This window comes from Anopheles arabiensis, chromosome 2 (assembly GCF_016920715.1).
Source record: "Anopheles arabiensis isolate DONGOLA chromosome 2, AaraD3, whole genome shotgun sequence".
Lineage (NCBI taxonomy): Eukaryota > Metazoa > Arthropoda > Insecta > Diptera > Culicidae > Anopheles > Anopheles arabiensis.
Window position 1 is genome coordinate 107,266,273 of NC_053517.1, and position 12,274 is coordinate 107,278,546.

The window sequence follows — 12,274 nt, forward strand, 5'->3', positions numbered from 1 at the left end:
GGGGGCCACACGAGAGTGTTGCAAAAATTCACACGAAAATTAAATTAGTTTTTCCAATTTATTGATGAACGTCATCAAACCAACTATCTTGTACGTACCAAACTAGCGGCAAACGTGGCTGACACCAAACCGTACGCCCGTGACCGGTCCTCCACCGTCGTCACGTCCGCGACGTACGCGAACACGACGGAAAACGTTACCGCGAACACGCCACTGATTGAGATCATTGCAAAGAACCACCTGGAAGAGGGTTGGCGAGATATAGAAGACAGATGAACAACCGCACACAGTGTACAAGAGCAAGGGGAAGGGAAAGGGATCACACTTACCAAGAGTTGATCGACATCAGAGGGATCGGAGCGCAGGTGAAGAACACCGTAATTAGCAGGAAGAACTTCCTGCCCCACACGTCCGACAGTGCGCCAATCAGTGGAGCGCTCAGGAAGGACAGTATGCCCTTGATGCCCATCACCAACCCGTTCATTAGGAAGGTGTGATCTGGAAAGGTTTGATTGAGGACCTGCCGTAGAAGGAGCAAAAAAAGGATAACAGGACGGTAAATAGTTGCTGCATAGGAGTTGTGAGTTGCATCAGACACCAAACCCTGCGCAAGTGACTTGTTATGCAAGGAAGGCAGGGTTATTTTTAGGCAGTACGGTTACGTTACGTTATGCCTAATACAATTTAGACTACGCTGTAACCTGCTGTCGCCACCCAATTACCGCATTACTCTCCAATTCCTTCGCATGCTTTTGTTATGTGAGACAATGCGCATAAAGGAAAGGAACCGATTGCTACACGAATCCGTGGAACATGTCACTTGCAACCGCTTCTGTTTTCACAAACAGCTCTTCTGTAACGCAACGAGGCAGCAAAATACTTACATTGATGACCGGCATCGTTAACAGTCCCCAGGCGAAAAATTCCAAAAATATGACTACTAAGGCATGATAAACGCTCGGCTCTCCTATACCGGAGCTCTGAAATAGAGTGGGAAAAATGGGAACGAGAACAGTAATAAGTGGCTGAAACACGATACACAGTCGGCTGAAAGTTTGCGCGATGGCAGGGAGAGAGTATAAGAAAGCAGGAAAAACATATAATTTAAAATATTGCTACGATGATGATGACGAAGGCAGCGGAGAGCCGTTTTGTTTTCAGCTGCTTTGATGAAGCGCGCATTAATTCGTTTAATGATAACAGTGATCGATTATATTTACATTCCCCGTAGAATGTGTTTGCAACGGAAGGAGGACTCAATGAATGATTGTTCTTGAAAGCACGCTGGAACAGATCTGTGAAACATTATCCATCCTTCCCAAGCCATTTGCTCGTTGATTGACAAGTAAAAGCGATCGATAGATATTAATTTCACAGTTCACTTCCGTCCAAAGTTATCGGAAAATAGGTAGGAAACTTCTCAATTCAAAATCTTTATCCTTCCAAGAGGCTTTTTAGAACCTGAATAGATCCTCAAACTTCGCAACAACATTAATTAACATGTATAAAACATAAACCACAACCTACAGCTCGACCAATTATCGATCGACAAATGCTGCTAATTCTTCAAACGGTCTGGGAGCTCCTGTACGAAATACCCGGAATACATCGCCTTGTATCTCCGTGTTCAATGTGCAACGGTCCAGAACACAATCGACCATGTTCGCAGCCGTGTTTGCTAACCACAAAATGTCTGTCTACCTCCACTCATCTGGACACAACCGAAACATGATGAAATATTGGCGCATATAACATTCATCGCTTCCGCTCTCGCTTCAGATGGGGCAGCAGAGCATTTCATGCGAGCATTCCCTCCCCAATTAAAGACCCGGCAAATAATAACATGATGATTAGCGGCCAGCGCCTCCCACAACAGCAATGATACGCAAATACGGCAAATAAAACGAACGCGAAACAATGGTAAAGGTAGAGAGGAGCGCGGCAGAAAAAGCAGAGCATGGGGGTTTTGTGTATCTCCTGCTGCAGTTTCTCCTGCTTCAGTGTCTGCAACAAACAAACAGAAAACCAACACTCCAACCCTTGGGATCTACCAACCTTACAGTGATTGAAGATCAATCGCAGGAAGTAGATGAGATTTTTGCTCTGTTTCAGCTGCACCACGGTGACGGTCGGTAGGCCACTGCAATTACTTAAGTTCGACGGTGTCGTCGTGACCCGGCTGTGCGGGTTGCCGACCGCTCCGTTAGCTGTCGCTCCGGATGGGGCTACTGCTGCTGCGCGTACATTACCGTCCTGTGCATTACCCGTACTTCCGATGTCGACCACCGTGCTGTTGCCACCCGCTGTTTCGCTGACCGGATTGTCAACTATGTTGCAACACACGCCAGCTTCCGGCACTCTGCTGCTGCTGCTGCTGCCATTGGAACAACCGGGTTGCTGGTCCGTTCCACCCACCACCAGTATGCGGGACTTGTTGGACGACACGGTTGCCGTCGTTGCGGCCGAATGTGTTAGCATGGACGAATCCTCATCCTCATCGTCATCGTCCTCCTCCTCTTCGTCGTCGAGCCGTGGCTTTGGGCCGGATTCTTTGCTACCTTCACCCAGCAGCTCGCCCGGTGTCAGAACCACCCCCATCTGTCCCGACTGTATGTACCGCTCGTTTACAAGCGTCATCCGCAGGCTCTCCTCCTCCGGCGATACCGGCTTCAATCTCGTCGGGCCCATCATCGGCGAACACTCGCCGGGTAGATCGAAGCAGCTGCTGCTGCGACTGTTGCTAATGCTTAGATAATTGCTATTCTGATCGTCCGTATCGGTACAGCTGTCCTCTACCGGCTCGCCGCCGGCAGGCGGTAAGATCGCTCCCAACTCATCCATAGTAACCACGTTACTTCTATCACAGACTTCCGCATCACTTGCATTCCCGGTTCCGGGTCGCAGCTGCTGGCTCGCAGGAACGGCCACTGCCGCCGCCGACGCCCCACCCATGTGAGACAACTTCGTGCTGGCATCACCTGCCACTGCTGCTGCTGCTGCACCCAAAAACTTTGCCGAATGCTCCTCCATCCTCACTTGTACTATACCGTTCCCGTACCACGTTAGCCTTGCTCGCCTGTCCACGGAATTGACCCTTTTGTGCTGCTGCTTTCGCCTGGCGGGCGTTAATCGGCAAACTTTTCCCTACTGCCAGCGATCGCTACCTTGCGCTGCCAGAGCTGCATCCAGCCGAGCGGACCTGTGCCACCGATCCGTCCGCTGTCGGTACTGACGACTCGATTCCGACTTCCGCTACCGCAACAACAACAGTGATAACAATAATGGCACCGACTCGGGCTCATTTAACGCGAAGTGTGTGTGAGTGGAGTAGAGTCTATAGATATAGATTTGATTATGGTAGGCTGGATTCTTGACTTCCTTCTACTTCGGGAGCACAATATGCTCTCTCTCTCCACGTAAGCTTCTAAGTGTACTTTGCGAATCAGCAACCTTCAGCAAAATCCGATCTGCTGCCCATCAGCCAACGGCGTGATTTTCGGGGTTCGTCTTGTTTAAAAAGCGGTCTCACTCTGTCGCACTGGGGGTGAGAGGTGTTAAACACGAGCCGCCAATACAGTCAAACACACACACACACACACACACAGTACCGGGGTTTGTGCGCGGATATATCCGTCCCTCAGGTTGTGCCGCACGGGAAGCTGCTAAATTTAAACACCATGCGCGCTGCTGCGTCTGATCGCGATCACCGAATCTTCGCGCCGGTTGAGCTCGTGTGGCGACGTGAGAGACAGGTTGTAGAGCTGACACACAGTAACGTACAATGGACAACCCGACCCGCACAAATGTACGCATTTACTTCCGACGCGTCGGCGTCAATCAACCGCGAACCGGACACGGACGGAATTGCGGCAACGCGGTGGCCGATTATTGACGCTTTTTGCAAAACGTGTCCACACAATTGCCTCGAGCTTGACTCACGCGCTCTTGTGCTCTCTTCTTCTATGAGGAATTTTGAATTTTTATGTCTTCATTCGAGAGAGAGAGAAAGCAGCAGCAAACGCGCGCTTATAAATGGCTTCCGCCGTCGCGTAGGAACTTGTCAGATACTATCGGTGAAAAAATAAACGTTTCCTATCTCTCTGGGTAGTGTGGTAGAAGTAAAGCGTTCTTGAGGTATGACAGAAGAGTAGTGCACTTTTGCTTCCTTCAGGCACACATATACAACGCAATTCAAAATATATTCCTCTATGTATGTATCCTATAGGCCCCGTCTCAGACCGTCTCTCGATTGGATTTATGATTCCGGCTTTGCAGGTATTCTCACACACTGTCACTATCAGTGGTTCACAGATCGAATGCAGCCCACCCCGTTTTTGTGGGTGTGTCTCTTGTGGTGTGTGTGTGCGTATTTTAAAGCTCTCAGTCAAACGGAAGCACTGCTGCTGCTATTGCGTTATTCTTGGTTCCTGCGGAGGATTAAGCAATTCTGTGTGGGCGATTGCGCCTCAGTGACTCCTCCTAGGACGTATACGATGATGTTAGCTCCCTGGACAACTTCACCACCCACGCACGCACTCCTCGGTTTATTGCTGCTAGCTTCAAGGACTTTTGTCAGGCTTTGCTGGGCGTGTGCTAGAGGGTGTGGTTGAAAATTGAACGGATTCCACTGTTTGCTTGCTTGCTTGTATTTGATTCTGTTTGAGAGAGGCACTGAATTTGATGGCAAATAATTCTTCACAATCGTCGTACACCGTACCGTGTACACCCTTTGGTTTCTTTCTCTTTTCGGGATGGTCTTTTCTTCTTTCAGACGCACTGATTGCTCACCTACAAATAGATGTGTGGTTCAAGTGTTGTTAGTTTCGCTAGAGCATAATATCGCATTTAGTCCGAAAGCAAGGGGGCAGCAACGGTATCTGGGATGACGCTTTTTTTCTGTTTGAAACATGTACAAAATGTGCAAATTTTCTTCACTGCACAAAACTAATGCACATAACATCCTTCTCGTCTCGTAGAAGACCCAAAAATCACATTGAACTAATCCATACTAAAGGGTAGCTATTTTTGAACGATCTTTTTCTTTTGCCATGAACTTTCCATCCTTCCAAGAACTCTGACGCACTGTAAGAAAACACGCCAACATAGCATAAAATCCTTTCCTATGAAAAATTGCTTCTTAAAATGTAGCCCTCCCACAGCACGCACTACCTTCTTTTCTCGTTCCAAAAGCATCACAATCTCCCTTCATTCTTTGCAAAGAGCCACCCACCCTTAAAAAACGACAACTCGCTGCTCACACCCACCTGCTGGAGAAAGGGCTTTTCTCAATAGAAAGCTTAAAAGCAATCAAAAGCACATGGAAGAAAATAACACAATTCCAAGCACACCATCAGAGCACCCCCGAACGAACCAGCACCTCCAAAGATAGATTAAGCTTGACCGTCGCCATCGTTACCAACGGACGAGACCGCCGCCAGAGGGTGATTAACTTTTGAAGGGACGACAGAAAAATAAAGCATCAACCCAGAGTACATCTCTCTACACCCATCCTTAATCAAAAACAAAGCGACACAGAGCGGCGAGAGAGGCTTGTTTGTTTTGGGAACACAGCGTGTGGATGTGTACGACGGGTGTGGGCGGCTGCGGCAACGCATTTTCTAATGTGCCACCCCCAGAGGATGATGAGATGCAAAACAACACAGTAGGCGCTTTTGCACCGGGTTGGCTGGCTGTGTTGGATGAATAAAACATGGCACTCGGGAAACAACGCGCCCTCCTCTCGAATGCAATCAAAGCTGTTTATGAGCTGAGTGGAGGAGAAGCAATAAATAAAACAAGCTCGCAGTGCTGCAAAATGTCACTGTCAATGTCATAAAAAAAATCTGACTGAAACAAAATCCATGTCAGCATCACGTACTCAATTGTGATAATCAGAGGTGATACTCAAAACGGTTGGCATGACCAATACATGCTCCATGACATTTTTGCGACCATCGCTTTGTCAGTCATGACTTTTTTGCTGTGATCAGTTCTGCAAAATGTCTGACTGACATAGTCATGACATAGTCACGAGACGCTTTACTGTGATGATCAGATGTGATAATCAGAAGCATGTGACTGATCCTCCAACTGTTTGAGTCTCATCACTGATCATCTCAGTTGTGTACGTGGGTTGATTTAAGCTTCGTTTCAGTCATGAGTGTTGGTGACTGAAACAGTGGTATTTGGTAGCACTGTTCACAGCCAGAAAAAAATCTTGATTATGTTTGCGCCGGCATTAAGCACCGTTTGTCAGTCAGAGTATCAGGTTTGATTCAAGCACTCACATGTCGTGCTCGGCATGTCATGACGCACTTTCATTGAGTATCATCAATGAGCATAAAGCTACCACGGATATGTTCATTGTTTTCGTTGGTGAAAATCTCGTGATACTCATGACATTTTGCAGCACTGCAAGCTCGCCCCCAAAAAAGGGCTTTCTATTAACAAATACGTTGACAGCTTGTGCAAGTTGATGCTTCCTATAAAGTGCAAAAAATGGACACAAAAACCTATGTCAAGTCTTTTTTCATATCAATGTGACCCAACATTACAAACAAAAATTCCATTTGCCTTCAGGAGCTACTAGGACCTCCGTTAAATCTCTCCGTTAATCGTTTGGTTAGACTAACGCTCTTTTAAATAACTGGTTTGTGAAAAGCGTAACCAAGGATGTGGTTTTTGAATAACCTAACCACACCCGAACACACTGAACCGCGCGCCGGTAGTAACAACCATCGGCATCATACATTGTCGAAAGTTAATACCGAAAGGCTGTTACATGTTACTGAAAACTTTTCCGACACCGGAACCCGCAACAAAACACACACACACAGAGGGTTTAAGTAACTTACTGCGGGAAGGGAGGGTTTTTCTTTTCTTTTTCACCTTTCCCGGCAAAGGCCAAACATCATCCAAAAGGGCGAAGCAGCTTAAACTGTGGTTGCAGTTGAAAACCTATATAACCCTAAACCACAGTCACGAAAAGGTGTAATCACGAAAGGCATACAGGTCAGAGCAAATGCAGTACCTAGCTCCGATTCTATCCTTTAAAAAAAAAACTAAAAAAAGAACGTCAAAATGTTGGCCCCTCTGCTGCACCCGTGCGGTTTATGATATCGTGTGCATTACACACACCCAGCGTCAAAAGCCGTTTGCCATTGCTGCTCCAAAATTCAACCCTATGCACCACACAAGCACAGCACACACACGGTACTGCGAGCGAGTACTGCATTGGCTTGGAGCTGCGACCACATGCGCTTTTCCAATGCACACTACTAACACGGTATATGGTAGGTATGCAGCACGGCGGCGTCGGCAGCGTTGATGATGATGATGATGCACAAGATGGACCATCGAAAATCCGCAGCACAAGCACAGCGCACAGCTCTCGGGTGTGTGTAGAACCTCTCGCAGCTTATTGGAAAACCAATCAAATCCCCTTCCCAAATGGGGACGCCACGCGATGGACGACCGTATTCGTGACTCGCAGTTTTCGCAGCTGCCCTTTTGCCGTGCTGCTGAGAACAAAAATCGTCACGAAATGTCGCGCTTTTTGGATCGATTATTTACAGCGGACAAGTTGTGATTTATTGCCGGTAGCAGCACCATCCAAACGGACGCACACACTGTGTGCAAAAAGGAAGTTTCCCATTCGTGTCAAGCCCGGTGGGAAAGTTTCACCGGCTAGTTAATACATTTTGAGAAAGTTGTTTGAGGAAAATCCATTGCATTGTAAGCGAACTCTTATTTGTTCTTATTTGCCGTAAGCGGGAATTCCAAAGACGTCCCCCTCCCGGTCAATGCAGAGCTTTGATGCTTTCAATTAAGCCCAAAGCGATTACAATCAAAGTTGTAAGCGATCCCCGGCCCACTTGGATCATGTTTATTTCTTGCGAAATCGCTCTCCAACTCTCAATTGATCGGGCCATTTCGTCGTGTAAACATCGCAACGCGTCTCCCCGTCGTCTTTGGGGCAGATTTTTGCGCTCCACTTTGTCCAATAAAAATGGGGCACAACATTACTACTACTGGCACTCCTGGGGCTGTGCAAAAAGAGCAAAACATCTCCCCTCCCTCCATCACATCCTGCACATGGGGAGAGAGAGATTGTAATTGAAGTCGTTGTCCATTTCGTCTGGGTCAGTTTGCAAAGAATCATCACCCCTCTCCTGTGTGGCATGCATTAAACACACACACACACAGACACTCCGTGGACTGAATCACCACAACCATCACCCACTTGAGAACAGGGGGAGATCAAATTTCATTCTCGACAGTAAATTTTCCCCATCATCCTTGACCTAAAAACGGCCGATGCTCCTGCACCTCACGAAATTCGAGACCCCAGGAGGGAGGGAGGGAGGTGAGGGTCTGGCCTGAGCTGCTGCGATAAACGATTTATGATACGTTACGGAATTATGTTTTATGGGGTACACGCTCCCCCCGGAGGGAGCATTCTGCACAGAGAGAGCGAGAAAAACACCTTTCTAACGGTTCGCACCATTTCACGCGCAAACCCCGTGTCTTTGGCAGGCAGTGCTAGACAGGCTACAAGAGAACTGGGAGTGCTCGAGATGAGCTGGGAGGCGTTGAGGTACCGTTTTGGGAGTTGGAATTTTACGACAAACTTTTTGGAGGTCAAACATATGCGAATATAACGACTCCGAGGCCTACCATACATTGGAAACTGTCGTCATTGGTTAATAATAACTTTTGTTTGGCACTTGACTGAACCTAAATCACGACAAAAAGGGACTAAAAACAAATCCATTGAAAAAATAAAAAATAAGTAAAAAAAAACTCAATCAAATATCAAAAAGAACATTTGAAAGTTATAGCTTCTTCGAACAATAGTTCTATTATTGTTGTTCTAAAACCTAAGCTCTTTGTCATGTGTGTGGTAGGCGGCTTACGTCATATAGGCACGGTACGATTACACAACCAATAAAAGACTTCGATTGTGTTGTTAAATCGACCAATTACTACGGAATTCCCGCAGCTACTGATCACGATTTACTGCTAACGACGAACCAAGGCATAATCCGTGCGATGCAGTAATCGCTAATTAGCGTAATTCCACCCTTGCAGCACACACAAAAACATACGATAAGTCGTCATTTTCTTCATTCCCTTCAGCTGACATCATCTCATTTTGGCACGAGACTCCAGCAGAGGAATAGAAAAGATAGAAAAAACACACAGACAGGGAATGCGCATTCCAGTAATCAGACTAATTGTTACTGCTGCAGAAGACTCTAAGAAGTCTACTCCAAAGGATCTTTCTTCTACACAAAAAACTCTACTTTCACAAAATTTACGATGCGTCTCGATATGGAACCTGAACCAACTCCATTTAAATCCAGTCACCACCACTGCACAACACAAATCCCATCCAATGTCAAGCGGAAGTCGCGACCTCGGTGGTACCTCAGCCAGTGTCTAGAGAGAGAGCGCGTGGTGTCGTCGCTGTCGGTTTCCAGCGATGCTCGCGATGCTGCTTTCAGAAATCATCCAGCAGGAAATGGGCATAAATGAAATCAACAAACTCCTGGCATAAACACGCAGACACTGGCGACGGCCTAAGGTTCTGCTCCGGCATTCCCCCCCAAAACCACTCGAAACCTCGCTCCAAAACTCAATTCCAAGGGAGGTATGGTTTTTCTCTACGACAGCAAGTTCATCACACCGACCCATCTCCTCCCCGTCACTACCGCACAAGAATGAGGACTCCCCCCTTCCTTCAGCGCGTGCTAGTGCGCATGTCCCAAAGGAAAACGTTGCCTCACAGAGCACATTCCAACGGGTTTCGGAACGGATGCCGCCACCGAAACATTCCCTTTCCCTTTCGTACACGGGAAGGAGGTCTCGGGTCTCCCCTGTGCTTCTTTACCGGGATGGTGGGGGGGAAGAGAGTCAGGATGGTTGGTTCGCGCGCTCTCTCGCTCTCGCGTGTGCCACACGGAAGGACAAGATGGATCCGGTTGTGCTAGACCAATAGCAATAACAAGGCAGGCGCTGGGAAAGCTTCTCTCGCACTAAAAGATATGCCGACTGTATGTTTCTTCTTCTTTTTTGCTTCGGAGCGCATGTGTTTTTATGCTGCCGTGTTCATGTGTATGTGTTCAAACACTCACACGCAAGCACTGGGAGGGTGCCGAACGGACGCCGCCATCATCCATCGAGCAGTAATTTACAACAGCTGTCGATAGCGATTTTCTCAAGGTCTGCGCGAGTGCCGGGTGCACGTGCACTCACAGACGACGACACGGGGCGGCTTCGGGTCGTTCTGTTTCGTTCTCTTTTTCCTTTCGCTGATGACGCCATCACCAACTCTGAAGGGAACACCAACTCGAATGGAAATTCACACAACTCAGGCTGGCTGCATATCGACGATGTGGAGCCTTCGCCCGAAGGAAAGAAGGAAACGAAGCAGAAGGTTCAAATGTTCGTTGGAATGTAGCAATCATAAAAAACGGCATTATTATGTGAACCTGCCATTAAGTGTCGTATCTTTTATTGTGATTTGGTCCATAAGCTCAGCACTGCTTTACACAGACATAGGGAGCAGAATACGTGAATACGATCAAACTTTGGTGATGTACAACCTCGCTGCCTTCTGCAACCCATTTACAGGGACGATGAGAAGAAGACGATAAAGCACTTTGCGGTGAACCACCAATGGGATGGGACTAACAAAAAAAAGGAGGACACCCGTTGTCCCGTCGTCAAGAAATCGCATTCCAATAAAGAACATTCTAACGATATTATACATGCCAGTACAACGACCCACGTCGACCGAGACTCATACCGAGATGCTCGCACAGTTTCTGCTGAGCAAACAACACGCACCACCACCAACACACAGATAACGCACATTTTCTCAAGCGTTTATCGACCGATCGCCAAGTGGGGCGCGCCATCGGAACCACCGAATAAGGACACGGATAACGGGAGAAAACCACACAATAATCCTGTGCCCGCAATCCGCATTTGCATGTCGTTCTTTTGCTTCTTGTGTTTCGATTCATTTCTTAAAAAGCACCTCAACAACTTCTTCCACTTGAACATTATAATAAAAATAATATCATACAGACACCTCATCGTTTTCGCATATACATTTGTGGTCCATTTTTTTGGCCCCTACCCGAAATCCCCCAAAACTATATCTACAGCTGCTGCAGCTGGCAGCTATCACAAAGCGAGGATGTAACATAAACTTTGCTTTGCTTTTGCTTGCCGGACCAGCCCTCCGCACCCCTTCTTGCCAGCAGATAATGATGTGCCACCACCACTCTCTGGTGCCTTTTTTGCAAGACATTCCATTTCGTGCTTACTCGAGCAACTTTTGCTTGCAAAAACAGAAACAGCAGCAGCAGCAGCAACCGGCAAACGATACAACACTTGAAAAATATGGCCACAACCGAAGGGATCGGGACGCACAAAAACGCCTAAGAGAGGGAGAAAGAGAGAAGGCGAAACAAAAACCAACCAACCTGGGTGGCAGCAAAAACCCATCACCCAGATGTAGATTAGTTGATTAATGGGTTGGGCGTGACTTTTAGCACAAACGCATCCACACACACAGAGTGAGTAGGTAGTACAGAGGAGACCTTCTTTTTTAGTGTTTTGTTTTTAAAAAGGAAGCAATATCGCACACAATGCAGCAAAAGCGCCAAGAGAGAATCAATGCGCTACAGTTGTGGCTGGTAGCACAGAAGTTAATGTGTCATGTGGCATGTCATTATGAAAATGAAGTAAGGGAAATCCTTTCTTTCTAAACACAGCACCAGGCGTCTCCATCGATCTTCTTCTCTAAGTAATGATCATACATAAAAAAGAGAAAGAATGGAATGATTTGAAGTAAAACTTATTTGCAAATCATTTACATGCATTCTTTAGATAAATTGAATCAGAAAAAAGATTTCCACATAAACCACACAACATCATCATAATGGTTCACTTTTGCATCTCGAATTTCCCATTTTTTTCTCTCTGTTCTACTTCGTGTCTCTTCCACTTCTCAGCGACAGTCATCGACATAATCAGGTACTTGAGTCGGTAAGGAGTTTCCCTCTTAGCCTCTATAAATAACTCAAGAGACTTCAAGAAGACACTACTTCAAAACTAAAAAGGCGATCCCCGTCTGTTCCCACGACGCGACCACATCTGCTAACGAACGAGTTATAATTATTCTATTCCCCATTACATTTTATCTAAATCATATCCCCCAAAGCGTATGCTTATTAGAAAATGTGTACCTAAACAAATCGTC

General features: G+C 46.9%; 1 protein-coding gene across 10 annotated transcripts in view; it reads right to left on the reverse strand.

The window, feature by feature from the left end:
• Nucleotides 1-12,274, reverse strand: part of LOC120896706 (hippocampus abundant transcript 1 protein) — a 32,248-nt gene that overhangs the window by 6,086 nt on the left and 13,888 nt on the right. For 8 of the 10 annotated variants that reach the window (XR_005738451.1, XR_005738452.1, XR_005738450.1 and 5 more), the window contains exons 2-5: nt 2,056-4,788; nt 885-980; nt 330-520; nt 99-240 (exon numbers count right to left, since the gene is read on the reverse strand). Coding sequence is in view for 7 of the 10 variants with exons in the window: in XM_040301044.1 (XP_040156978.1) it covers nt 99-240; nt 330-520; nt 885-980; nt 2,056-3,030 (1,404 nt within the window). In the remaining 3 variants the exon portion in view is untranslated. The remainder of the gene's footprint in view (nt 1-98; nt 241-329; nt 521-884; nt 981-2,055; nt 4,789-12,274) is intronic. The other 2 variants (XM_040301049.1, XM_040301048.1) reach the window with 1 other exon arrangement.